A 26,992-nucleotide genomic window follows, 5' to 3' on the forward strand; every position below is an offset into this window, starting at 1 on the left:
TTACAAACACAGTTCCCATATATCATAAACACAATGCTAGTACTAAATGACACGTTTTTGCTCCTCCTCTCTCCAGGCAGGGGCAGAGATCTCGACGGTCAACCCCGAGCAATATTCAAAGCGCTTTTACGACTTCATCCACGGCATTCTGTCCTAACCGCTGCCTGAGGCGGAATCACAGGTGGTCGCATATGAGCTCATATCCTAAGAGAGGTTTCGCTGTGGTAACGGATACCACTTGTCAAAGGATCACTTCTGTGATCTTTTTTGTTTGTTTTCTCCTCTGTTCGATTTCTCAGTAGGTTTATGGCTCCCTGTGGTTGATAAGGCATACGTGTGATATAGTCATGCATATATAGCGTTCTGTATCTTTGTGTTAGATATTGTTGATTGAGAAACCGAGTGATGTTGTTTGTGCCCAGCTACGTGGTATGATTATCATACTGGAATTCTCAAAGCTGCTTCTATATTTATTGTCCTTACTTTTGCGGAGAAAAATTAATCGTTCTATATATTCACAAAAAAAATCCAATTTTTAATAATATATTTTAATTGAGAAAATAAATTTAGCCCTTAGCAAATATGACCAGAGTCAGAATAAAAATAAAAACGGAGCATAATTGTTTGAAAGTGTCAATTGCACTATCGCTCTTTAGCTGCAGGCAGTACCTTTAAATCGAATCGTTTTTTTCTATCCGTTTACAAAATGATGCAACTTCAGGTTCAACTGCTAAATTCATAGTTAAGCTCCAATCAGCGAATTGGATTTAGATGATCTGCCTGTTGTGCATTGTAAAGTCTTGCACAGGAGCTCAATATTTGCAGTTGACTCCAATAGTAATGTTTAGTATAAAGCAACCGTTTTTGCACATGATCTAACGCACCAAAACGTTTATGCAAACGATTCCAGTTTTACCACTGACTCGCGGAGGGTCATGCAATAGTAGTGATTCGTAGAATGTGTAAAGCACCTAACGGGTTACATGTGTCGCCACTTTTGTATCCCTAGTGAAAGAACAAGACATGGTTGATTAGAGAACATGTTATGAAAATGAAGCATATTTTGTACCTCCTTTTTTTTTTCAAGTTTACAGTGGGCCGTTCTCTTGAGAGTGCAGTTGTGCTGGCGCTATATTGATGCTTGAATCTGCGTATAGTGTTTCAGCTGCACTGTAAAGAGGAGAGAACGCTGCCTGACTCTAAGTCTATCTGTTGATATCTCTCTCTCTCATCATTGTCCGAACTTTGTGTGATCCCAGAGACCTTTAGTATTATAATAATATATAGATATTGTGATATGTCTTCTGGAATATTGTTTGCAAAGTAATCCTAAATATTCTACTGTATGTGTTGACATATATACACTGTGCGAGGGTGTGCCTTTTTTACTCGGAATTATTTAATTTTGTATTTGAATCATTTTTTTAAAAAGAGACGTTTGAAAAATGTTATTTTCTAAAAAGGGAAAGGTGAATAGGACGAATCCTAAGGTGGTTTTGCTGTTCATGTGTAGATGTGTAAATATGCAAGTGTATTACGTGTTTGCAATATTATGACTGAATGTTGCAGTCCTAATGGTACAAAAACTTTACGGTTTTCCTGAAATGATTAAATTGGTCAATTAGCTTAATTTACCAATACGTTGCTGTTATAATTGAAGTTACTCTTTGTTAAAACTCTTTTGAGGATTGATGCGTTTCTGTATTTTAATTTAGGTCCTATCAAACAGTTAATGTCAGTTCTTGTTTTTAGGACAATTTTCAGTGGAAGTGAATGTGTGTGTGATTCAGCACAACAACAGGTTTCATGAACACACACTCCTGATTTATTCTCTCTGAGTCTTTGAGGAATTTGATGTCTGTATAACACATTTGAATCTAAAAGAAGCCACTTTGGAGCCACTTCTATGAGCTTTTGAGGGCAAAAAGACTTATTTGTATAGAGTTAAGATCTCATGTGATGTAATTTGTAAAAACATGCTTTCATGTTGATGGTACAGTGCGAGTTTGATACTTTAACGTTTGAGGAAGAGAAAAAAGTGAAGGAAACGTGAGCCCTTTTAAATACGCTGTCAAAGGAAGATGTTATCGGTTGTCAGTCTACTTGTCATAACTGTTGTTATCTACGTCATGAAAGTGTGCAGCTCTTGTGTGTGTGTGTGCTGTAGGCCTAAAATATTTAACAGCATCCTGTCCCATAAGCATTGCTCAATAAAACGATGCATTGCTCCGCTTGATTAATGGTTATATAATATTCATGTATTATGGCAAAATCTTTCATTCACAAAACAAACCATTAAAAAATACTAAGTGCTTTCCCTAAAAGGCTTATATTTGGTTGTGTACTTTGTTAAAACCCATGGATAGACAAAATAATTATTGTGTTATGTAATGGTTCTTTATTCCATTTGAAATATGTCTTTCGTTAAATACAACTGAAACTTGATTCAATTGATTCTTGACTCAATTTTACTTGACTTTCAAAATATAATAAAGACTCACAAAAGCATCATTTTGTACATGTTACCCTTACGAAAGGAAAATATATTTACCAATATATTACTTGAAATATATTATAATATATTAATAATATATTGATGGTACATATATACAATATATGTAATATATTGCAGTATATTGCAAAATATACAAAGGATTGCTGCTTTCAATATATTGCAATATATTGGAAAATATAAATATTAAATCCCATATATGGGAATATATCGCCTTATGTATTACATTATATTTTCCAATATACTGCAATATATTTTTGTTTCGTAAGGGTAGTGTGTTATAATGCACTTTTTAAACTTTGACATATTTCCATATTCCAATTTGGTTTAGAAGTCTTAACACATATATTACAAATCACTATCATACAGGAGAAAATGTCATGTAATAAATAAAAAGAAGAAAGGTCTCATTTTGTTGGAACACTTTATAACAACTGTGGATGCATTACAACCACACGAGGGCGCATCGCGCTCCCGTACTGTTGCATGACAATCAATGTAGGCCTTCCAGACACGCTTTGCCTGTTATTGAAGCGGCAATTTTTAATTATCCTTATCCTTTATTATTGTAATATGAAATGCTACACAGAACAATCAGTATGTATTGACTTTGAAGGTAGGCCCTATGTGGTGTCATTTATGTTTGTCAGGCAGTGCTGCCGAACACTATCAATCGAGTAGCATTGAATCCAGAACAGCTCCGACTGAAAATTAACCTTCGTATAATTTTTGGTTGTTGTTGCATTTCTTGTTTTTTCTCTCGCTCTCATTATCAGTAGGCCTATTTTTTTTAAAAATTAACAAGGCAGAACTCAAAAGGTGCATCTCAGCGCAACTACAATTCATCAGTTCAAATAATTTCATTTAAACTGAGACGCAATGAGAGCCTTTGCGTTTCAGAGACATTATCCAAAAATGCGTTTCAATTTAGGCTATGACTTTCAAAAACATTTTTAACGAAGATAAATGTATTTTACTGGACTTTTCCTTTGTTTCTTTTTATATAAATACAATTTTTAAACATTTAAAAATGAATGTTCTTGAATAAATATCGATAATACCTGTTCAACAAAATAGCCTGCTTGTCATAAACCGCAAATTCTGACAGAACACGAGATTATTCAAGCATGCGCTGAGAACAGTAGCTAAATAATTACTAATAGATATTGCAATTATATAATAACTACGGTGTTTATTAATGTTTAATAAGAGCTCGCGGGGTTAGGCCCATCGGTTATTTTGTTTACATTAAGATAATTGGGCCTAGGAACTAGGCTATTTTAATGACGAGAACGAAATAGGCTTTAGTAGCCTACTGTGCACTGTAAGTAAATATTCATATGTAAATCTTCGGTGTGGACCAGATAAATCCAGTGATGGTCTGACATTCAGTGAATGGAGCCTAGATGAGGTCAGTGAGAGCGATCTGCACGGACAAGAAAACAGCCGGACGAAACTAACTAGCCTAACTAGCTAGGCTAGTTATAATTTAGAGTCAACAGGTAACGTTACAGCTAAAGGTTTGAGAGATTTGCTGAACATAGCTAACGTAGACCTTTATAAAACATTTAACCTACTTTATACAGTCAAAGCCGTTCTCATGGTTATTATTGGCCGACTATTAATTTGTTTTGGTTTTTATTAATTTATTTTGTTTGGTCTCTAACGGGACTAGTTTTATAAGCTCGTATTTTTCTAGTTTGCACCCGCAAGGTCATTTTCTGTTGTTTGAACTCTGTGGAATAATTTCTATTGATCAGATTGACAGGGATCAGACTTCTGGCTGAACTGTGGAAATTAACTTAGGCCTAACGTTACCTACATTTCACTTCATGAACACACGGCATTGTTAGTAAGAAACTATGGCCACAAATGTCGCGTTTAACTGTTAAATGTTGTTTTAAACCATTTATATGTGTACAGCTAATATATAAATAAAGGTGGGTATTTGAAAAGCTTCCTTTGGCCTGAGAACCGAATTTATTCAAGGCGCGAAGTAGGTTTTTGACGCAGAATAGGCCTGCAAACAAATTCACGAAAGTCCACACAGTATTTGGTAATTTAAAAAAAAGTAAAATGTTTATTTAGACAAAGCAAATAACAAACAACCGTTTTAACAGAATTGTAGAGTAAGAAAAAACGCTCAAAGTTGAGAAATGTAGTATCACTTCTATCCTCGCGTGATACTACATTTCTCACACAACGAGCACATACGTATCATTTTTTTTATTATTAGTTTCTGGATTTATCCAAAACAATACTGACGCTGCATTTCTGCCCTTAGCAAATTTACTGGTGTCACATTTCAGCCGAATAAAATCAATACAATCTGGATAAACATTCCGCGTGCCGCAGTGTATTTTATTGGAGACTAATAGACAAGGAAATTATATACATGATGTTCTAATCTAAATGAACAAGACAGTTTATAAAAACACCTTGATACATTCTCCTTCTTGCTGAGTTTCCCTCCAGTACTCTTCACAATATTAGTTATGCAATAGTAATACAAAATATAACACAATCAATGCTGTGTTACAAAGTTCACTCATGGTGACAAAACAAATATATTTAAAAATGATATAAAAAATTGAAGAGGTGGTTTATAAAGAAAGCATCTACATCACAGCTCTGTTTGCATGGGGTTGATGGCTTTGGCATCCATAAACAAGTCACCCAAGAGAGTTGGCGCCATTGTGAGAAGTTTTGCAGACTTTGCTGCTGAAAGGAGTTTGGCCATTGTGGCCCACTTTGGCAGAGACTCCATTAACAGTGGAGATATGGGGGAAGCTGGGGTGTGGAGACTGGACAGGGGTGCTTGGGCTGGGCAGAGAAGAGGATGTCGAGGGGGCGGCAGCAGCAGTCGGGCTGTTTGGTTTGTCACTGCTGGAATCACTTTCTGTATCAGGCCTTCTGCCGCCGGTCATATTATCCCTTGGGCTGCTCAACTTCATTTTTTTGCAACCAGGTCGAACTCTGTACTTTAATGGCAAGGGCCCGTTCTGTAAAATATCAACAGGTAAATATCTCCGCTTTAAAAGCCATCTGACTAAAATGTAATAAAACAGTTTGCCCCTACCCTTCTCCATGTGTAGATGTAAGCAATATCCATAAGAGTATAATAATCCTTCAATGGCTCATCTTCATACATAACTTCAATCTGGAAAAAAGAAAGAATCTTATCTAAACAAGCTCAATTTGTCAATACATAAAAGGTGTTGAGAGCAGATGAAACCTTTTAGAAAATGAATGCAAACAAGATTACCTGAAAGGTACATGGAATATCCATTTTACTTCTGAGAAATTTTCTGAGATGCATTATTGTCATAGCTGCAGGGCATTGCAAGTACCGCTTTACATTCACCTACGAAAATTAAACCATTACAAAAATTCAGTAAGCAGTCCACTATAAACCTCAAAACTAACTTATTTAATAACTTAACTTTATTTATTAGGAAATGATTTACCTCTTTTGTGGTATCCTTTTCTTCTCCGTCTTTACTAAACCTGATCATTTTAAAAGAAAATAATTAATTCATGTCTGGTGTAGCCTACTACTTTACATGACTTACTATTTTCATCTCTAATAATATTTAAATGTATAACCCATAAGGAGCTTATATTGAACTGAACCTACTTGTTCTGATCAAAAAACTCAATGGACAGACTGATGATCTCATCGTCAGCAATGATTCTCTTGTCTTCATCTGCCACTTCTCCTCTGTCTTCATTAGAACCATTAGTAGCTGAAGGACAATAAATAATTACAACATGTACATAAAAAACAAGGCTGCTTATGAATTAAAACATCACAAGGACCATCTTATCATTTTACCATCAACTGATGGATGCTCCGCATAAAAATCCCTCCTTCGTTTCATCTCATCTGAGTATCAAAAGCACATCAACAGCATTATTTCTTAAGAATGGTATAGGAAATAGTTATATTGCCAAGACAATTTAACGCAAACCTGGAAATATAACAGAAGTTATGTGATGCCCAGCCCCTTCAGAAACTAAATGAATAAATATGATTAAAATGAACAAAAACTTTACACTTACTTTTGAACAGACCAGGCACCAGCTTGTAAACAATGTCCTGAAGGGTCTTATCTGACCTGAAATATACAAGCATTTTTTAAATGGGTTATTATTGATATTTAAAGAAACTGTGCCTTCATTCATATATTCATTCACAGAAATTAAAAGCTTTAGATTTTTTGAACGAAGTAGCCTAGCAACATGGATACTGAAAAAATAATACAAATATGGTAATCAGAAATAAAATATTTAATCAAAAATACACATCATCCCCAGCATTACCTGATATTGAGGAGAGGTTTTGTTTTATGAACTTGGACATCACAAATAGGACAATATTTGCTGGTCTCCAGATACCTCACAATGCACATTTTGCAGACTGTGAAAACAACAGAAGGCAAATTAACTACGCGCCAACAAAGCAACGCATTAAAAATAATTAATTATTTAATAATATACAGATTTCGGACTTACATGAATGCAAACATTCGACAATGGTGGTCGCGTCAATGAAGTATCCTCCACATAAAACGCACATCAAATGAGGATTGAGCTCCGTTATCTTGATTCTCGTTGTCCGGTGCATTGTCATTTGAGTTCGTCGACCTGATAAACCAAACAAGACACTAATTATTTAGACATAATAGAAAAACAAAGTCTGGTTACTACGGTTAGATGGTCAACATGGACTTAAAGCGAACAAGAAATGCGACAAAGACAGACAAAATACATATTTAACATGTAACCCGACAATTGAAGTCAAATTAACTAAGCTAGTGTTATTCTAAATTCATATCGCCTTTGGCTAAACTCATTGGCATTCCAGGGAAGTGTCCACACACCAATGGTTTTCATTTATTTGCAGGGATGCGTACAGGTGAGAGTGGAAGCCAAAATGCCCAGACTTATAGTTGCTATGACGACGGGTTGTAATTGGCATTGAGCCAGTCAAAACGGAGCCGCATACCTCGCATGATTCACAGATGGTCCGGATCATTACAAATGACCATAAATTCAACCAATTAAAGGTAAAGCTCGGGCACTTCATCTCGACCAGTGTTTCTCGCTAAAAAAAAAAGCGTGCCGCTGCGTGAACGTGCACGGCTGCCATTTTGCAGACAGCCCCGTGTCCAAGCGAGTTCGCTCTCATGAGGCTGCGACCTGTGCACCACGCAGTATTGTTGAAGAAGCAGTGATCACTATCGCCTAAACACGTCGTAAAACCACCATTTCAGCACGCGCCGCCTCCAAATGTGATAGAGAATACATCTTCCCTGCCTTGCCGAGGTCTTCAATGAGGAACACAGTCAACGGAAGCTCGAGAGCTCGCGTCTGTGAGCCCGCTATCTCTCCACTGCGATATCATGTAGGGTTAGTTCAAACATGATCCATTTTTGAACTGCGAATGTTCCATTTTAAACCTTCCCAATGCAGAGCCTACTGAATCCAAAGCATTAAATACAGTCAAATAAATTCAGAGGCTATCTACATTTGGCACAGACCAACCTTTAAATAGTTGCCCAGTAACTGAGAAAACCTTTTGCTAACAGCATTATAGACTACTACAATCTTATAAGTGCTACAACAACAACTTAAGTAAGAAAGTAATAGGCTAACTTACCATTCAAAAGAGTGCAGAACAACACTTTAGTCAATGACAAAAACGAAATTCCAAAATAGCTAGCAAGTAGGCTAGTTTTTGTACTTTTAGGTCTTCATTAAGTCGGCTAAGACTGTATTATTTTACATAATTAAATTTGTATATAAGAGAATTAACGAAACAAGGTGTATATATAGTTCCAGCAAAGGCGAAAAAACAGGTGTAGCCGTGCTTTGGTTTGGAGCTGGTTGGCCTAAGACATTCAAGCTTGACCAATAATGAAAAATAATGTGGTTTAGTAGCCTACTATGATTCATATCTGATATCACATTTAACACTAGGCTATGCACTGTTTTTTTTTTCTATGAAGATAGAAGAACAGAGTCTAGGTTAAAAAAAAAACTTACAGTAAATCTGACAGTTTAGCGCATACTGCAGATAACAGTCATATCTTCATATTCAGCATTACAATCACGTGTCCTCTTTCTTTTACTGTCAGAAAGAAGATAGCAAACACTAGCAAGCATTTTATGATTTGGCTATGCAATAGCCTAGATATTTGCGGTGTGGCAAAATTTGTGGGGGGAAAAATAGGCCTATAAGATTAATAAATAGTAGGCTACAGGCAATAAGCACAGCATAGTGGAAATGCCAGACAATGGGGACATTTACATATCTGCCAGTGACGGCTTAATCATTTAAATATGGCCAGAAAAAAATATTTCGTAGAGAACTATCAATTAGCCTAAGTTAGAGTTAACAACCTGTATTTATAGCTACAATCTTTAAAAGGAGTTAGCATATCAAAAACATTTTATGAACTTGTGACATATCGGGGGGATGCAGTCACATGCTTGTTAACAACTGACTGATTAAAATGTTTAATCTTTATTGTATCAGGCTAACGAAAAAGACATTTAAATATCAACTCTTAGAATTAGGACTCTTATCCTATACTCGGTCCAAAAAAAAAAAAAAAAGATATTCAGTTTAGTCTGACGTGTCAGGACACCTATAGGTTGCAGAATCAAGACAATGTTTTATATAATTTTTTTAAAGCCTCATACAAAACACCCAAACAAGTTGCATTCAGTGACAAATAAACAATAGTCCACACGCTTGTAAATATATTTACTCGGAAGTTAACCACCTCAAAATAGTGGCATTTCATGTGTTACAGCCTATAGGAGGAGGTACCCAACAAATACGCATATGAATTTAAGTTAATACAATTAATCGACGACATGAAAACACGGTAAAGTAAATTTTTCCTAAATATACACTCTCTAGAGTACTCAATTCTATAAAATAAGAGAGCAACTGATTGATTTTAGAGCGAGAAGAAATGGATGAAAGTGGTCACCCGTTAAACACCTGACCCAACTCGCCTGTTCTTCAGCGCGCGCCGACTTTTTAGGTTATAAACAACACTTGAAGAGAACAATATTCTTTACTTTTACAAAGATGCCATATTCATTGTCGTGCACATTGTGTTAACATATGCCATTGGTGGCGTTTTATAAAAAAATGTGAGAAAACTGAAATGAAATTCGTATGAGAAACGATCAGATACAAGAGGCAACATTACTCTCTGGTCTCCGAAGAAGGAAAAAGAAAAGAAAACCCAGAAAAGCTTGTAACCCCGCTCTTTTCTACATTCAAGCGTACATACCCAGTATATTCCCGATGGTTTCCTAGCTTTGTTGTGGCAGACAATGAAACTTGAGAGTCGATCAGCAAAAAATGAATGCTACTGAAGCGGCCATCTTGGAATGAGCTGCAGACGCTGTCAATGGCTCGATCTAACGTACCACCACCGTGCTCATTGTGGCCTTCTTGCGCAATTGCACATAGGTTACCGTAGCTCACTCTTCGCAGACACTTTCCGATTTGATTCGCAGATACGTCCACAAATTCCGGTCATAGATGGTCAATTCCTGAGGCGTACTTCTCCCGCACGGCGATCTGGAAAAACACAGTGTCTGATGGTTCAGTGCGAACTGACACAGTCCCCAAAATGGCTTAGTTCGACCGCCCCACTCCATCACGTGATCTCATTCCTTACGGGTAGCCTGGGAATTAGTAGTGGGGTATATCATCAATAGGGTACCCCTCTGACGGATATGTCTTTGTCAAACCTCACCACCCACATCACATTTCTGAAGAGGAAAACCCCTCGCCAAGCCATGTATTTTGGTCGGAATGGTTCGCAGACTAGTAATGAACTAACTTTTAGAGATCTTTATTTTTACGTAGCCTAAATCATAAAGCCCAAATGCAAAAGAAGCATAAGTCGTATTTTTAATAGCTATGTCAAATTAGGTAGTTTTTTAAAGTGGCATCATAAAAGTTAAGCAAGAGGAATCAATAATTGCTCAAAAAAATCTATATTTTTAACGCACGCGGATTTTTTTAAATGTAAAATTAACGTTTTAATGGGCAACTTGTAGGCTACCTGGTGTATGTGTAACTGCTGCTCATAGGCCTAGACAATATTTTACTTAACTGCCTTTATAGCCTACATTTAGCCTATTCAAACCAGTAAAGCAAATAATCGAAATTCTTACATGTTTAGCTACATTCCAATTTTTTGGTTACATTTTTAGTTTACTCCGATTAAAAAATGGTTGGCTTTCTGTCAAAGTTTGTGATTAGAAGTTACTTACGCGCCTCACACGTCAGGATAATGCTTTTATTCACACTCACTTTCACGCAGGTTGGTGAAGTTATGTCTCTCATAAAATAAAAGTCGGGTGCTGATTAGTAATTGACCTCTTTATGTGAATATCTTTCTACCGGTCATAGAATGGACATATGTATCCTTTTATTTTATCCAGTTATTGCTGCGATAGTTTGCCATATAACTACAATAAGCCAGAAGACGACTCTGACTCAGGAAAGGCGTTTCTAAGCAACGGCAGGTTTTATTAAATTACCATAGGCTAGCCTACTTTATTTATGTCCTGACTTTATTGTTGGGTATATAAAGATTTATCAATTTCAACAAAAATATTTTATTTACAAATTCTACAGATCGTTCACAAACGTTTGCGCAGTTACTTAAGCGTTAAGATGTTCAGATCACACATAATTTTCAGATTATGATCGAAACTGATCGCGCGCTGGTGCGTTCACTCGCGTGTAGCCCGTAGTAGGTTTGGTGTTTTTCCTCTGGAGCGCTGGACTGTCGTTTAGGTTTAGGCACTGCGTTCAGCTGCAAACCACACGCGCAGTCTGCCTGCCATGACGTCAGCTGCTCTAATACAGGCACTTCATCGAAAACAAAGAAGCCCAGCATGCTGGCGGAAACCCGAGGCACTTTAGCCTTAACCGTACCGGGTTCTGCAAAACGTAAAGGTTCATCTGTTACCACGTACCGTACCAGTTTCACATGGCTATAAATAACAATAATAATGCATCAATCGAATTGGTCAGGATAAGCCAATTGTAATTTCAGAAAAGAGCGTAGGCTATATTTTCTCTCAAGTAGCCTATAGCCTACTGATTATTTATTTATTCCGACTGCAGGTGTAACTCATCAAAATGGCCGTATCTCAATCGTCTAGCAGGTGATAACAGTACGAAATCTTGAACTCAAGAGAGATCTCCCTAGGACAGACTGAAGTTTTTGACAACTCAGTGCATAAAGGCATCATGGGAAACTATTCAAATGTATAGGCTATATTCACTATTCATATATTCATATATATATATATATTCATATATATATAATATATATATATATATATATATATATATATATATACACACACACATACACACATACACGCACACGCACACACCTATGCCTTAGTGAAGTGAAGAACAAATGTGTTGCACGCTTTCATAGCCATAGCCGATTAAGGTGCCAAGAAATACGCATTAATATATACATTAACATTTTAAAGCACGAGCGCTTTCATCTCGGTTATTCGTTCTTTCATCTTAGGCCATGAAGACAATTAAAAGCGACTTGTTATAAAATATTACCCGCAAATAAAATGAACAGGTCTCTCAAAAACGCCTGTCTTATCTATATTGGCCTAAAGTTTAATGACTGTATTGATTATTGATTGTTTACTGATCCCACCAAATTGATTTGTGGAACGGGAGCTGCAGGTCAGGATTTACATAGCCGCTTTGAGTTTGTATTTAGTTTATGTTTTTGATTGTCTAAATCGAATGATGACGATTTCATGAATAAACATGAATATTGTTCTATTATTATAAGCTTAGCAATGAAGCAAAATGTGCGGACAAAAGGGTCAGCCATCAGTGTGCCATGATCTGATTTAATATTTCACACAAGTGCTTTGTTAAACTGGATTGGATATGTCAATGAGCTTGTTTGCATTTTTGTCCTTGTGTAGATACCTCCCCGTATCGTTTAGCATATAGTCAAATGTGCATTGTTAAGGCGTTACCTGATAATCTGTTCAGATTTTATCTGAATGATTTGTGCCGCATTTAATCGGTTCAATAGCTATGTATTTAAGTAGGCCTACTCTGCTCATTGTTAATAGCCTATTTAAGTTTTCCCTTCCTTTTCGATATATAGCCTACCATACAGTTTAGAAAGAACCTGGGGAAAAAATCTTATATAATTGATTAGATTAGGCTATATGGGATTGACTCCGTGGAGTGGAAATGTTCTGGGCAACTTTCCAAGTAGAAATATGGAAATATACAAGTGAAGTGTAAAAGGTTTGTAGCCTAATTCTGATGCATTTAAGAAAATTAGCATTTTACTCCGTTTATGTTGGGCTATAGCCTATTTATTTATAAACAATAATACAAAATTAATTGGAAATCAAACAAATTGTATGCATAACAGTTAACTGATCACCAAAACAGGCACTGGCCAGTAAAACAAAAAAATATATAGCCTATATTTTCTATTTATTTAGTGCCGTAATGAGCGGTAGGCTATGCCTATGCTTTTTGACTTTCGCGCTTTAACGTACTTATGTATAGCCTAATTTTTATTTTTTTAGACATATAGGCGGTGTCAATATTGCCATGCTTATTTTGTTTTTTTAAACGAATGCAGACGAATTTTGCAGGTATGCCTACTTTGCAGAATTCTTCCACTATCACCTAATTTGCTTTGTCACGTGGTCAAACATCAAACTGTTGCTTTAACTGGGTGTTGTGATTGCTCACTCGTTACAAAATGATACCATCACACGTTATTATAGCGTGCGTCCCTATAGTTGTCACCACTGGTCAGTTTTCTGGTCACCACTTGTCCTCAAGGACAAGAGTTTAACAAACAAAAAAATGGCTAAATTAAAGATTTTCCATTAAACTACCAGAAATGGAGATAGCCTACATGTTTTGTTTCAGATTTCCGTTGTGACTAAAAAAGGCCAACCCCTGACACATATAGCTAGGCTATTATCGTAACTAGCGCAACGACGCCCTCGTGAGTTTCTAAATTATAGAAGTTAGGATCAATTAAATAATTGTTTTCTTTGTTAAAAAGTTAGCTCATGTCGCAAATGCAACTTCACTGATCAAATCAAAGATAGAAAACAATGACATTGCGTTAATTGGAAATATATATATATAGGCAGGACAATAAAATAAAGGCTAATAATAATAAACATAGCTACATTAACCTATAGAAAAAGGCTAATTCTTTTCAAGACTTGCATTTATTGTAGGCTACCACTAATCATCACCGCAAATGGCTTATAGGCCTACAATCAAATATTGTAAGCCTATATATTGCATTAAATTATGGTAGGCCTATATTTTAACAAAATATTGTGTTAGTAGGCTACTCCCTACTTTTAAAGATATCGAAGTCTAACTAAGCTTTATATCTTAACTAACATCTCAAATGTTTTGACTCTGTCAATAGGCCTACTCACCAAAATATTCTCTTATTCACAAAATCCCCGAGAAAAACTCGGGGCTATTGAGACTGCACTTTTCACTTGAGCTTATTGCTGCCATAGGACAGTTTTAATCAAATGGACTTTCATCTAAACTTCATGGCCATTGTTGCTGTCGAAAGGAAACGGGATGAATGTAGCCCTGAGACGGGATGAATTGTTCAAAATGTTGAAAATTGAGACCAACGATTGAAATAAGATTAGGCTATTTGGTTAAGAGAACAAACACCGTTACGTGTTGAATCTTTCTTTCATATCTCACCAATCATAAAATAATTAAAATAGAATAGGCCTAGTAGGCTACATTTTCTGATGTGACATCACTTATTTTACTATCAAGAGATGACAAAGGAAAATACAAAATATATAATATTTAAGGAAAACCTGGAACGAACAAGGCAGAGATAGCCTACGTTACTTTTTTTGTGTTTGGGGAAAAAAACACTGCTACGCATCTACCGGGATATAGGCTAATGCTCACTTGATATCTAGGCGATTATTATGAAATAATCTATACCTCAAAAATTGAGATGCCAGGGGTCCTGAAAGTATTCTCATGGTAAGATTTGCCATGACATGACGCACCATGTCACTACAGAAGCTTTCATGCTTATTGGCTCGTGCTGTGGCGGCTGCATGTGAAACGTGTGTAGGCTGAGCTCGAGCTATGGGCCCGTCTGAGCCGAAGGACGGGAAGTTATGCTAAAGGCGTCTCAAAACCAATGTCTCTGAATGGATAGTGGGTGTTAAACCTTCGCAAACATATAAAACTTTCAGCAATGGCGTTGCCCGAAACCCTTACGTTGCTGTTGTTCTCCGGGCTGTTCGTTATTCAGCCATTGCCAACGTTAGCATGGGACGCAGACCTGGAGCTTTTCGATCTAGTGGAGGAGATCCCCCAAAACTTCTACGAGTTCCTGTCGGTTAATCAGGTAAGAACAGTTTAATGTAATTCGTAATCCAAATGTGTCACGCCTTTAACTCTGGCCATTCAAACGGTGTCGATAAATGCACTTAACTTGAACATATTGCAGGGCACCGACGTTTATTTATCGCACTGTCGCCTCCAGGGTTTAACGACGTTACAGTGATTGCATTCTTATCAAAGTAACCCAACCCATTAGCTGAATGGCTCCCTTCAGCTTCACAATTATGCCTCCCGACTCGGGGTAGCGGTAGTCGGACTCTGCCTCCTGCAGAAGCTGGACGGCGGTGGCCATTGACAAAGAAACCTCCGGGCTGAGGGCCTATACAACACATGACGTGTCATTACTGTGCACACAAACGATCGTTTTTATAGTCCTGCTTTAATTTCACCATTCTGTTGCTAAGTGGTAACGTTATTTGATGCATCGAAGAGCCCGAGCTTTTATTATTATAATCAAGACCCGTAAAAAACCTGGCATTTGGTTTCACTTTCTTTCCTAACGCGATTCAGATATATGGGGATACCGCTGCTATACATGTACCTTGCATGAATTCGCTGTCAATACATTTAGAAGAAAGTGAATAATGCTAATTCTCTGCTAAAAGTGTTGTAGCTCTGTTTAGGAACATGGTAGCTAGTTTCTAGCTGGTCTAAGATGGTTATTAGCTAGTCCATGCTGGTAAAACGGCTACCATGCTGGTAAAACAGCTACCATGCTCCGAAAAAACATCTTAACCACTCTGGGATGGTTACCTGGTAGCTATTGCTAGCCCAAAACAGTGTACCAGATACAGCTGCCAGTTTAAGCTGCATATTCTACTTGATATTGCTAACATTACAGTCTGTTTAGTGGTAGCAATTTTATTCTCTGTGTAGGAAATGAGATGGTGTGAGGGTTTGTTGCAGATTTTATTGCTTGTAACTGTTATTCATTTCTGCCTGAAACACCAAAGGCAATCCATTCACACAGTCAGTGCTACCAAAGTGATCATATGTGTTGATTTTATATTGATGACGATTTAGATTTTATGTACTGCAGTGTACTAGTCTCAGAGTATGCGACACTTGTAAATATTGGCAATTCAATGTTTATGATCGTAATATTCCTGATTCTGTTTCTAACAGGATGCGTCCTCTTCTGAGATCAGGAAGGCATATAGAAAACTCTCACTTACTTTACATCCTGATAAAAACAAAGATGAAAATGCAGAAAACCAGTTTCGACAGGTAGGTGTTTTTGTTAATCCTGAATGAAACTACTTTTTGGCTTAATGTAGATCATGTTGATTGCTTGCTTGCTTTACACCTTTTGGAATTTGCAACATCTGAGATATTACATTTGAAATATCTTCTTTGTCATCTAGTTGGTTGCCATTTACGAAGTTCTCAAGGATGAGGAAAGGAGAGAAAGGTGAAATTCTCATGATTTGTTTTTCTATTCATCCTACACCAGTGACTCTCAAACAGTGTTACTTTATTTGTGCAGGTCTTAAAAAGCATGATTTCAGTTTGCATATTATTTTTCTACTTTATTTTCATTTTTCGCATTTAACTTAGTTTTATATATACACTGACCAATCATAACTTTATGACCTATTCCTAATATTGTATTGGTCCCCCTTTTACTGCTAAAACAGGCCTGACCTGTCGAGGAGTGGACTCCACTTGACCCCTGAAGGTGTGCTGTGGTATCTGGCACCAAGATGTTAGCAGCAGATCCTTTAAGTCCTGTAAGTTGAGAGATGGGGCCTTCATGGATCAGACTTGTTTGTTCAGCACATCCCACAGACGCTCGATTGGATTGAGATCTGGGGAATTTGGAGGCCAAGTCAACACCTCAAACTAGTTGTTGTGCTCCTCAAACCATTCCTGGACCATATTTGCTTTGTGGCAGGGCGCATTATCCTGCTAAAAAGAGGTCACAGCCACTAGGGAATACTGTTTCCATGAAAAGGTGTACATGGTCTGCAACAATGCTTAGGGAGGTGGTATGTGTAACATCCACATGGATGGCAGGACCCAAGGTTCCCCAGCAGAACATTGCCCAAAGCATCACACTGCCTCCGCCAGCTTGTCTTCTTCCCATAGTGCATCCTGGTGCCATGTTTTCCCCAGGTAAGCGACACACACGCACCCGGCCATCCACGTGATTCATCAGACCAGGCCACCTTCTTTCATTGCTCCGTGGTCCAGTTCTGATGCTCACGTGCCCACTGTTGGTGCTTTCGGCAGTGGACAGGGGTCAGCATGGACACCCTGACTGGTCTGCATCTGCATCCCCATACACATCAAACTGCGATGCACTGTGTATTCTGACACCTTTCTATCAGAACCAGCATTAACTTCTTGAGCGATTTGAGCTATAGTAGCTTGTCTGTTTGATCGGACCACACGGTCCAGCCTTCCCTCCCCACGTCCATCAATGAGCCTTGGTCGCCCATGACCCTGTCGCCGGTTCACCACTATTCCATCCTTGGACCACTTTTGATGGATACTGACCACCCGAGATACTGATCCGGGAACACCTCACAAGAGCTGCAGTTTTGGAGATGCTTTGACCCAATCTAGATGACATCACAATCCTCATTCTTGCCCATTGTTCCCGCTTCGAACACATCAACTTTGAGGACAAAATGTTCACTTGCGGCCTAATATATCCCACACTAACAGGTGCTGTGATGAAGAGATAATCAGTGTTATTCACTTCACCTGTCAGTGATCATAATGTTATGCCTGATCGATGTGTATATAAATAAATAATTCGTAACCATCCTGTGGCCTCCTTGGAAGTTTGCTGAGGTCCTCCTGTGGGTCCCGGGACTCCCGGCCCCCTGATAGAGAACCACTGTTTGCACCAGTGTGACTGCGATTATGGTCACAGTCTTTTAAAATTAGATTTTACATAGTAGTTTCTTACTACATTCACAGATATGACGACATCCTGGTTAATGGGCTGCCAGATTGGAGACAGCCTGTCTTCTACTATCGACGTGTTAGGAAGATGAGTAATGGAGAGTTGGGCTTCCTCCTCTTCCTCATTCTGACTGTGGGCCACTATGCAGTTATATGGTCCATCTACCTCGAGAAGCAGTTGGTGAGTGATGAATTGTATAGCAGAGTTGTCATCATGTAATGTTAGCCGAAATACTACATTTACTTTAGCATGCCCAGTGATAGCGGCTATATCGAAATTCTTCTCAGGATGAACTTCTGAGCAGGAAGAAGAGAGAGAAGAAGAAGAAGCAAAGCAGTAAGATAACAGAGGAGATTAAGTCCTTGGGACAGGACAAAAATGAGAGGTAACCCAATAACACCAGATGCTTTCTTAAAGAAGCAGCATCTAGTCAGACTTGTAAATCTTTGCTTCCTTTTTGTAGATCTGACAGGCCACACTGGCATGACATTTTGCCTCTTAAATTAAGCATCTGGTTGTACTATTCAGTGAAGTCTCTCCCTCATATCATACAGGTACGGTTCCACCAGATTTGAGGCTTTTGAGCTGTGTTTTCAAAAGAGACACTCAGAAAATTCAAGCATACACCTGTAATCATGACCGTATGTTGTATTTTAGGATGTGAAGCAGTATTATAAAGATTATAAGGAAATGAAAGTAAAAGAGAAGGAGGCAGAGGCTCTGGCAGAACAGGAAATGCAGCAGAGTAAGATCACAACACAGTTACACGTTGCACATTGACCTCTGTCTGCACATAATTAGTGGGATTCAGTTGTGACCCTTAATAATATGTGATGCTGACCGATCTTGCTCTGCAGAAGAAAAACGGCCCAAGGTGAAGAAACCTAAAGTGGAGTTTCCAGTCTATGAACCCAGTACGAATGCAGCGTTTATGCCAACGTACGATCAGGGAACGTCTATTGAAGATATTGAAGATCAAATGGATGACTGGTTAGAAGACAAAAAACAGCAGAAGAAAGTAAGTTTTTGTCTCTGTTGAAATGACATTGATTTAAAATGTAAGTATTGCTTTAAAATGGCTTGTGATGATTGTAGGTTCATGAGTGGACGGATGAGGATCTTAGCCAGCTCTCCCGCTGTATGGCCAAGTTTCCTGGTGGAACGCCAGGCCGGTGGGAGAAGATTGCACATGAGTTAGGCAGATCAGTGTCTGAGGTGAGTCTATAATTAGTATAATTATGACTAGTGGCTGACCGATAGCTGTGATAATGCTGCTGTAGATACATATATTATCAAACTTGCATAATGAGGGAACTTTCATTATTTAATAAATACATTTAATCAGTGTTGCATAAAAGCCATAACTTAATCTGTGAAAAAAAAAGGTTAAATAAAAATATATAAAAACATATATTTGTGTATTTTCAATTGTAGATAGCAGCGTCTCTCCTGACTGTTTAGTTTTGTTCACACAAACAAATGCACTGCCATTCAAAGGTTTGGGCCAAGCAAGAATGCATTAAAGGAGCACTCCACCTTTTTGAAAATAGGCTCATTTGACCGTCGGTCATCGTGTACTAAGACCGACGGAAAATGAAAAGTTGTGATTTTCTAAGGCCGGCTACACACTTAAAGCGTGGCTTGTCCGGTTTTATTTCGGCTCCCATGTTAACAGGTTAGAGCGCGGAAAACGCGTGCATGCTAGAAATAGAACCAACGCCTATTTTTCACGCGACACGCAAGCGTGTTGGAAGCGTTTCCAGGCAAAATAGAATAGGAAAAGATGTTTATATTTCATTTTGACACAAATACATATTAATAAATTACATTTTAATGTTTGAAAGTCTCTAGGTTTTGACGTAAATGCAAATTATAATTGTAATTTAAAAAAAATTATAATAATTATCTATTTTCAATATATTGCACCTGTCAATACGGAACAAAATATTCTGTAGCCTATTTGGCCATCGATACTGCCGACGTTGTCTTTGCTGAATAGGCTATATATTTATGTTTAACATGAAATGCGCGTCATACATGTTTCTGGTGTGCAAAGAAACACAAAACGCCACGCAACTGACACGCAATAGAAACGCCACGCTTGCAGTGTGTAGCCGGCCTAAGCCGATGTGGCTAGGAACTATACTTTCATTCCTGCTTTTCACACAACTTTTATTTTTCCGTCAGTCTTTGTACACAATGTAACTACAGAAGAGTCAAGTTTTAAATAGGAAAAATATCTAAACTCTTTGGTCATTTGAGCAAGATGCTAACGGTCTAATCAGATTCAATGATCTATGCTAAGCTATGCTAAAAGTACTACCGCCAGACCCGGAGATCGGCTGAATGGATTCGATAACGGTAAAACTGTTTAACTCTAGGGGAGTTGGAAAATGAAACTATTTAAAAAAAAAAGGTGGAGTGTTCCTACTTCAAATAAATGCTGTTCTTTTGAATTGTCTATTAATCAAAGAATCCTGAAAAAATGTTTCATGGTTTCCACAGAATTATTAAGCAGCACAACCTTTTTTCAACATTGATAATAATAATAATAATAATAATAAATGTAGTGTAGTTAAGAATGTATTAATAAAAGAAAGATTAAAAACTAAATTAGTGTGCACCGTATGTGCACATTAGCTGGGTCTTTCAGTGTTCATATTTTGAGTAGTAGATAGATGTGTGTAAGGAGCCACTGAAACCAAAAAAAATAAAAAATGAGAACTTTTTTTCTATACAGGTAACTGCAAAAGTGAAGCAAGTCAAAGACTGTGTCACCAATACATCAGGTATTCACTCCTACATTAAAGGATTTTGAATAAAATTCCACTTGCCATGTTCCCTTTATCATCTACTGTGATATATTATCAGGCATATCTGTCAGAACATTTACTCATGTCTCTCTCTCCACTTTGTCTCTGTTTCCAGGGTTGGTGAAGTTTTCTGAGCTGAAGGGTGGTACAGTGATGGCAAAGAGCTCCAGAGCTGTCACAGTGCCTGACAGTCTGATGACCCAGAGAGAGGAGCCATTAGAGCAACAGCAGCAGCCAGAGGATTCGGGAGAGCCTGTTGGGGCAGAGGACTCCGAGAGCAAAGCACTCAGAAGGAGGACAAAAAAGTCTGCAGCTGGGAGCACTGGAACTGGAGCAGTGGAGGAGAGGGTAAAAGGACGCAGACAAAGAGACTTCGACCCCACAGCTGTGGATGAGGACAGTGAAGATGAGAAGAAACCATCAGCCTCTAAAGAAAAACCCGGTGCTGCTGATGATGTCTGGACACAGAACCAGCAAAAGCTCTTGGAGCTGGCCTTACAGCAATACCCACGTGGCACCACTGAACGCTGGGACAAGATCGCCAAGGTGGTGCCTGGAAAGACCAAGGTGAGCATCAACTTTCTCACCATTGGAAAATTAATTTCAAGGGGACCTGTTATGCTTTTATTACATTTTCAGTTTCAAAATGAGTTATTCTCTATATCAGTGTGGACTGTTTCTGAACTTCCTGAAATGCGTCAATTGTAGTCTTGACTTTTCTTCCGGGAACAAACAAGTCACAATATCCATTATTTAAATTATTCCTGGCATACACAAAATAAAGGGGGCGAGGCCTAACAGTTACGGTAAGAGGTGTGACATTTCCGAAACGCGCTCAAAGCGGTTGACTAATAAAACCAATTATAATAGCCAATCAGATCAGATTGTGCTTTTTGGAAGGAGATGCTTCATAGAGACCATAGAGAGCCCGGTGGCATGAAAGGCCTTAAGTTAAGAAAACCCTTAGTTACAAGGTTAAGGGTACCCTTAGTGAAATATGGGTTGCAAGAAAAAAAACCTAAGGGTCCACTTAAGGAATCTTAAGGCTGTTACTGAGTATTTCCCTTAAATGCTTAAGTTTTTCCTTGAGTTCTGTTATACGTTGCAACAAAGTCCTTAGTAACCATTTAGCTCTTAAAAAATGAAGAGATAAAAATAGGTCCCCTAAGTCATCTGCTGAACTCAAACGCGATGGATAATTTCATGTTAATTGAGAAAGAATTAGGCCTGTCGTGATTGGTCGATACAATCGACTGCGTCGACGCTGATAATTAGTCAACGTCAATATTTTTAGTCGAATGGGTAAGTTGGGTATGAAATGAAATTGTAGTTCTTTAAAAATGACCGCACTCTAATAAGAGCAGTATTTCTTAATCTGCGTCTCTGTGACAGCAGGAGTGAGGACGTGTGTGTGAGCAATGTTCACTAAACAATGGAAGCAGAACCGTCAAATATGTGCAGCTGAGGAAAAAGAACACAAGAAAAGTGCGGCGCGGCCGGGACGTGCTCCGACCTGAAGCGCACGTGCAGCCGCCTTTCACACAGACGCCAGTTTTGCGGATTATTGGGTTTGAATGAGACAAAATATGTAAAAATGCACGTCCTGGCGATTATTCGGGTAAACGCCGTCGGATATGTCTTTAGTAAACGTATACAGAGTTGAATGAGAAATCGGGTGTTACAATGAATTTGGTCCGTGCAGCTCTTAAAGGGAATAGTTCACACAAAAAAGACAATTCTGCCGCCATTTACTCACTCTCGAGTTGTTCCAAACCTGTATGAGTTTCTGTCTTCTGCTGAACACAAAAGAAGATATTTCGAAGAATGTTTGTAACAAAGCAGATAGAGCAAACATTGACTACCATAGTATTTTTTCCCCACTATGGTAGTCAATGGTTGCTCTATCTGCTCATTCTTCTAAATATGTTCTTTTGTGTTCAGCAGAACAAAGAAACTCATACAGGTTTGGAACAACTTGAGGGTAATTAAATGATGGCAGAATTTTCATTTTTGGGTGAACTATCCCTTTAAAGGGCCGGACCTATTATTCTGTGTGAAGCAGGGCAGGGCAGGAACCTGGCAGGTAGCAGGGCAGGGCAGGAACCCGGCCTAGTTAGTTTTTAGGGTTTTTAACCTTAAAACAATGATAAAACAATGTATGGTAAGTTCTGTCATCTTATTCAATTACTTGTACAGTTTTTTGCCATGGTATCGATTCAGTATCGGTATTGAGGTATTTTAGTCTGTTATCGAATCGAAGTCATAATTTTGGTATCGTGACAACACTATTCTATATAAAAAGTATTTGCTGATATTCTCTTTTTTTGTTATGTTGGTTTACAATGTGTACCTTTTTACATTTTTACTCTTTTAGTTTTACATTTTGTCAAGGGCTTGTTTACATTTATACTTTTCTTTCATAGTACACTACTGTAGGCCAACGTTGCAAGTTAAATTAAATGTTTTTAAGTAATATTGCTGAGAATTTTGATAAATTAGTTTAGTTTTACATTTTGTCAAGGGCTTGTTTACATTTATACTTTTTTTTCATAGTACACTACTGTAGGCCAACGTTGCAAGTTAAATTAAATGTTTTTAAGTAATATTGCTGAAAATTTTGATAAATTAGTCGATAGATTAATCGATAAATTAATCAATAAATTAGTCAATAGATGAATCAATATAAAAATAGTCGTTAGTGGCAGCCCTAAAAAGAATGTACCGATGTGCACTTTTACCAATCAATTAAAATAAGCCTGTTGAAAGTATGACGTGACACGGTGTATATTGATTAAATAAACATTCAACACCAAAGTTTTCATAATTTTTTTTCATTACTTCCACTGTGCACTTGAATTAATTATTTCATGGCAGGCTTTCATCTTGTGCGCAAGAGTGACTGATTATAGTGGCAGGCTTGGGTGTTTTTCCCCTGTCCATTACTGTAAAGCCGGCTAGCACACGTTGCGTCTAGGACACCGAATGTGTCATTCAGTGAATAATCACTAAACTGAAGTTGTGAACAAAGTGGCGTTGATGCGTGAGTTCAATACAATAACAACGAGTTGGACATATATAATGTTATTTAATGGAAAACGATGCGAGTGGCGCGGCAGGATTTTGAACATCCTCCGGTCAGGTGTCGTAGCTGGACTTCTAAAACAATGTGCTCGAGGACGCTCTGTGCCATCAGTCAGACCGCCTTTAATATTCTCCATAACTCAAATATTGTAGTACAGCTGTATAGTACATATAGTAAATGTCAAACTTGTTTAAAAGTCTTGTTTATTGAGTGAGATTTCGTAATTATAGCAACCGCTGCTCCATCGCCGTGTTTTGCCAGAAATTATCGCGAAAAGCTTAGTGTAAACACTTAGGTGAGGGTGACGGTTAAGATGTTTGTTGCAACGCTCTTAAAGAAATCCTTTGCCTCAGGGATTTTTCCCCTTTGGGATACAACCACTTAAGAGGTTTCATGCAACTGGGCCCAGAACTAAACTAGGGTGCGTTACCTGAAAGCCTTATTAGCCAACTATGGTCGCAAGTTCAGTCGTTACCAACATAGTCCAACAGTTTTTACATCTCCTGAAACCATATTTCTGACGAACATTCACAAACAGCACAGCAGACTTGCGCGGTTGGAACTACAGCTCTCAAGCTGCGGTTAGAAGCCTAGTTTCTTGTTAAATTACATGTGGACAAGATCAGGCTCTTGGGCACAATAAGAAAGTTTTAATCTATACATTTAAGCGTGTCAACAATCATCAGCACCGTGTTTGAAGAGTGCGTAAAATGGGTAAGGGAACTCTGGAGTATGACGTATGAGGGAACCCGCAATGAATTAATAAAACAAAATGACATGGAACAAAAACAGTGAAGTAGACATTAGGCGCCTGTCACGTATATGGTGGTAGTAATTAAACGCATGATGCAGATTATCAAACAATAACTTCTTTACTTTACTAGGAGAACATGCACCGGAGATTACACAGAGAATAATGTCACTAACCACACAAACCACAGATGAGAACCGACAATGAACTGAACGAAACAGACTGTAAATACACAGGGAAACTTAATGATAGACAGCTGAACGTAATCAGTAACCAAAGAGACTAACTAGTATGCAATCAAGACTAAACTAAACTGAAGCACAAGAAACAAACACACAGGAACATAAATAAAACAGGGGGCTCTGGAGGGGGACTGCGATGATGAGTAACAGGAGGAGCTGAGAAAAGGGCTCTCCACAGTGGAGAACAGAGGGAAGTGCCTAGGCGGGTTCTGGATGGATTTTCTGGAAGATGGATTTTCTGGAAGAAGCTTTGGACCAGCTGTTGGAGGCGGAGCCAGGCGAGACTGGATCTCTCAACCCAGCCACAAGGATGGTGGCCTGTGATAACATCGCAGGTCCAAGGCGACGCCATCGGCTTAAGGATCACAACGGGTGGAGCCGTTGTATTCCTCCCATGGCAAGGGAAAAGGGAGGTGATCCTGCCCTAACAGCAGCATCTGGCCAAGGGTGTTATCTATCCTGCTCCAGAAAAGCACTTTCAGGGTCTCATCGTTCCACCGCACCTTGCTGTAGACAGCCCTCCACATATTTCTCCAGCGTCCGGCCGTTCTGGAAGAAGCAATCCTCATCATCAGTTTGGGTCGGATCTTCTGTAACGTTTATGGTGGTAGTAATTAAACGCATGACACAGATTATCAAACAAAAACTACTTGACCTTACTAGAACACACACAGGAGATTACATGGGGGAATAATGTCACTAACCACACAAAAACTAAAGAAAGAACCTACAATAAACTGAACAAAAAAAGGAAAGTATAAATACACAGGAAAATGTAATGATAGACAGCTGAATGTAATCCGTAACCAAGGAGACAAAGGCTATGTTCAGACTGATTTTTGCGCACATCCGATCAGATTTAGCAAGTGAACGGCAAAAAAATCAATTTTTTTCCCCCCTAATGGACCCTAAAAACAAAATCAAGACTTTGTAAAAGAGCTTTATAGGCCCTATTTAAACCAATATTTACCTGTGTATAAAAGCTGGATTTTGATATTGGTTGATGAATTGATTCTCTTTTTTCCTATTCAGGAGGAGTGCATGTCCCGTTTTAAACTCCTGGCTGAGCTGATTCAGAAACGGAAGCAGGTTAAAAGCTGACTCCTGGTCTTCAGTATTTCACCATACCTCTCACCTGCTTGTTATGTGCCTTAATGCAACCCTACGTCCTATTGTCAGACTGTGTGTCATGTTCAGCAGAGCCTGAAACGTCAGCATTAATTATTGGAAAGATCCAAACTGCACATTTAAAGAAGGTTTTTATTTATTTTAAAATCCATTTCAGATTGTCGTTGTTTTTTGTTTTGTTTCTCTTTGCAACCATTTGAGGAGCAGAAGATATGCATTTAACGTTTTATTTTCCCCCAATTTTGAATTTTATTTTCAGAAGCATGTGTTGTGCTGTAATCTGTTTTGGTCATTTGTTAAAACATAAAGTATTTGCATTCAATAATTAAGGTGTCAGTCTCTCATGTGGTCATTATTATGCTTCAGCACATATTGACTATATTGAAGAGTATGAAAGAGTTGTCCTCATATATTACCATGCTCTAGATTTAGATTAAATCTCAATTGATTTCTCAGTCCAAGACATTTAAACAATGTTGTGCTTCCTGTAAGTCGGAAGAAAATATTGTCATCTAAATTAATTTTATGTGCAACAGTATTTTTAAATATTCCTATGCCTTAGACCCTGAACCAATGCAGAAATATTAAAGTAATTAACTCGACTAGGAAGTAGAGGCCACAGAATGGACCTCATTATTAAAGGGATAGAGGATAATGTTATGAGATCCTTTTGTGCACATATTATCCCTTTAACTCTTTTCAGTGGTTTTTAAATCGACCCGAGTAAAATTACAGTATGTACAGATTTGAGTCGTTGGTGAACATTGCAATTGAAGATGCAATCTTCAAATGTTGCATTTTCATGTAATGGCCTATGTCAGTGATTAATGTAGTGCTCATTCTTTTTTTTACATGTAATAATGTAGGCCTAATGTAGTATATTTTTATGAAATAAACTTGGAAAGCTTAAGATAATTTGCAGTTTGCAAATTTCAGGTTTCACGTGTTATACAATGCAGTTTTTTCTGATTCCAGAAATATTAAATGTTTCAAATTCTTGACATGTTTTGAGTGTCCTTAGGATTATTAGGTCATTTAAAAAAGTTAGGGGGGAAAAATGACTCGCGTCCATCTTGAGGCA

General features: G+C 38.1%; 3 protein-coding genes across 4 annotated transcripts in view; 2 read left to right on the plus strand and 1 right to left on the minus strand.

Moving 5' to 3' along the window:
* Positions 1–2,919, plus strand: part of pip4k2ab (phosphatidylinositol-5-phosphate 4-kinase, type II, alpha b) — a 30,144-nt gene extending 27,225 nt beyond the window's left edge. The window contains exons 11-12 of the mRNA XM_079820105.1: positions 77–2,515; positions 2,787–2,919. Of these exons, the coding sequence (XP_079676231.1) occupies positions 77–157 (81 nt within the window). The 3' untranslated portion in view covers positions 158–2,515; positions 2,787–2,919. The remainder of the gene's footprint in view (positions 1–76; positions 2,516–2,786) is intronic.
* A 1,648-nt stretch (positions 2,920–4,567) lies between these two features.
* bmi1b (bmi1 polycomb ring finger oncogene 1b) lies at positions 4,568–10,177 on the minus strand. 2 transcript variants are annotated; one of them, XM_079820109.1, is made up of 10 exons: positions 9,826–10,177; positions 7,028–7,159; positions 6,836–6,932; positions 6,575–6,630; positions 6,348–6,398; positions 6,150–6,258; positions 5,980–6,019; positions 5,778–5,876; positions 5,592–5,672; positions 4,568–5,514 (listed from the first exon to the last, which is right to left on the minus strand). In XM_079820109.1, the coding sequence occupies exons 2-10, from the start codon at positions 7,143–7,145 to the stop codon at positions 5,185–5,187; spliced, it is 981 nt and encodes a 326-aa protein (XP_079676235.1). In that variant the 5' UTR covers positions 7,146–7,159; positions 9,826–10,177; the 3' UTR covers positions 4,568–5,184. The 2 variants fall into 2 exon arrangements, with proteins under 2 accessions (XP_079676235.1, XP_079676234.1); XM_079820108.1 differs by lacking the exon at positions 9,826–10,177 and adding an exon at positions 7,521–7,895.
* Positions 10,178–14,453: 4,276 nt separating this feature from the next.
* On the plus strand, positions 14,454–26,917 carry dnajc1 (DnaJ (Hsp40) homolog, subfamily C, member 1). The gene is made up of 12 exons (XM_079820099.1): positions 14,454–14,985; positions 16,107–16,208; positions 16,346–16,392; positions 17,910–18,075; positions 18,183–18,280; positions 18,359–18,449; positions 18,553–18,640; positions 18,753–18,913; positions 18,991–19,110; positions 20,636–20,684; positions 20,824–21,275; positions 25,816–26,917. The coding sequence occupies exons 1-12, from the start codon at positions 14,833–14,835 to the stop codon at positions 25,882–25,884; spliced, it is 1,596 nt and encodes a 531-aa protein (XP_079676225.1). The 5' UTR covers positions 14,454–14,832; the 3' UTR covers positions 25,885–26,917.
* Positions 26,918–26,992: the final 75 nt, after the last annotated feature.

Source organism: Gobio gobio (assembly GCF_949357685.1).
Source record: "Gobio gobio genome assembly, chromosome: 6".
Taxonomy (NCBI): domain Eukaryota; kingdom Metazoa; phylum Chordata; class Actinopteri; order Cypriniformes; family Gobionidae; genus Gobio; species Gobio gobio.

Excerpts from the sequence above, each read along its gene's own strand:
- bmi1b (XM_079820108.1), bottom strand. Across the intron at positions 6,020-6,149 it reads GAGTTTTTTGATCAGAACAA|GTTTAGTAAAGACGGAGAAG; the intron begins GTAGGTTCAGTT and ends TAAAATGATCAG. Across the intron at positions 5,515-5,591 it reads ACATCTACACATGGAGAAGG|AACGGGCCCTTGCCATTAAA; the intron begins GTAGGGGCAAAC and ends GATATTTTACAG.
- dnajc1 (XM_079820099.1), top strand. The coding sequence starts at position 14,833 with ATGGCGTTGCCCGAAACCCTTACGTTGCTGTTGTTCTCCGGGCTGTTC. Across the intron at positions 16,209-16,345 it reads CAGAAAACCAGTTTCGACAG|TTGGTTGCCATTTACGAAGT; the intron begins GTAGGTGTTTTT and ends TTTGTCATCTAG. Across the intron at positions 18,914-18,990 it reads ACAAAAAACAGCAGAAGAAA|GTTCATGAGTGGACGGATGA; the intron begins GTAAGTTTTTGT and ends TGATGATTGTAG.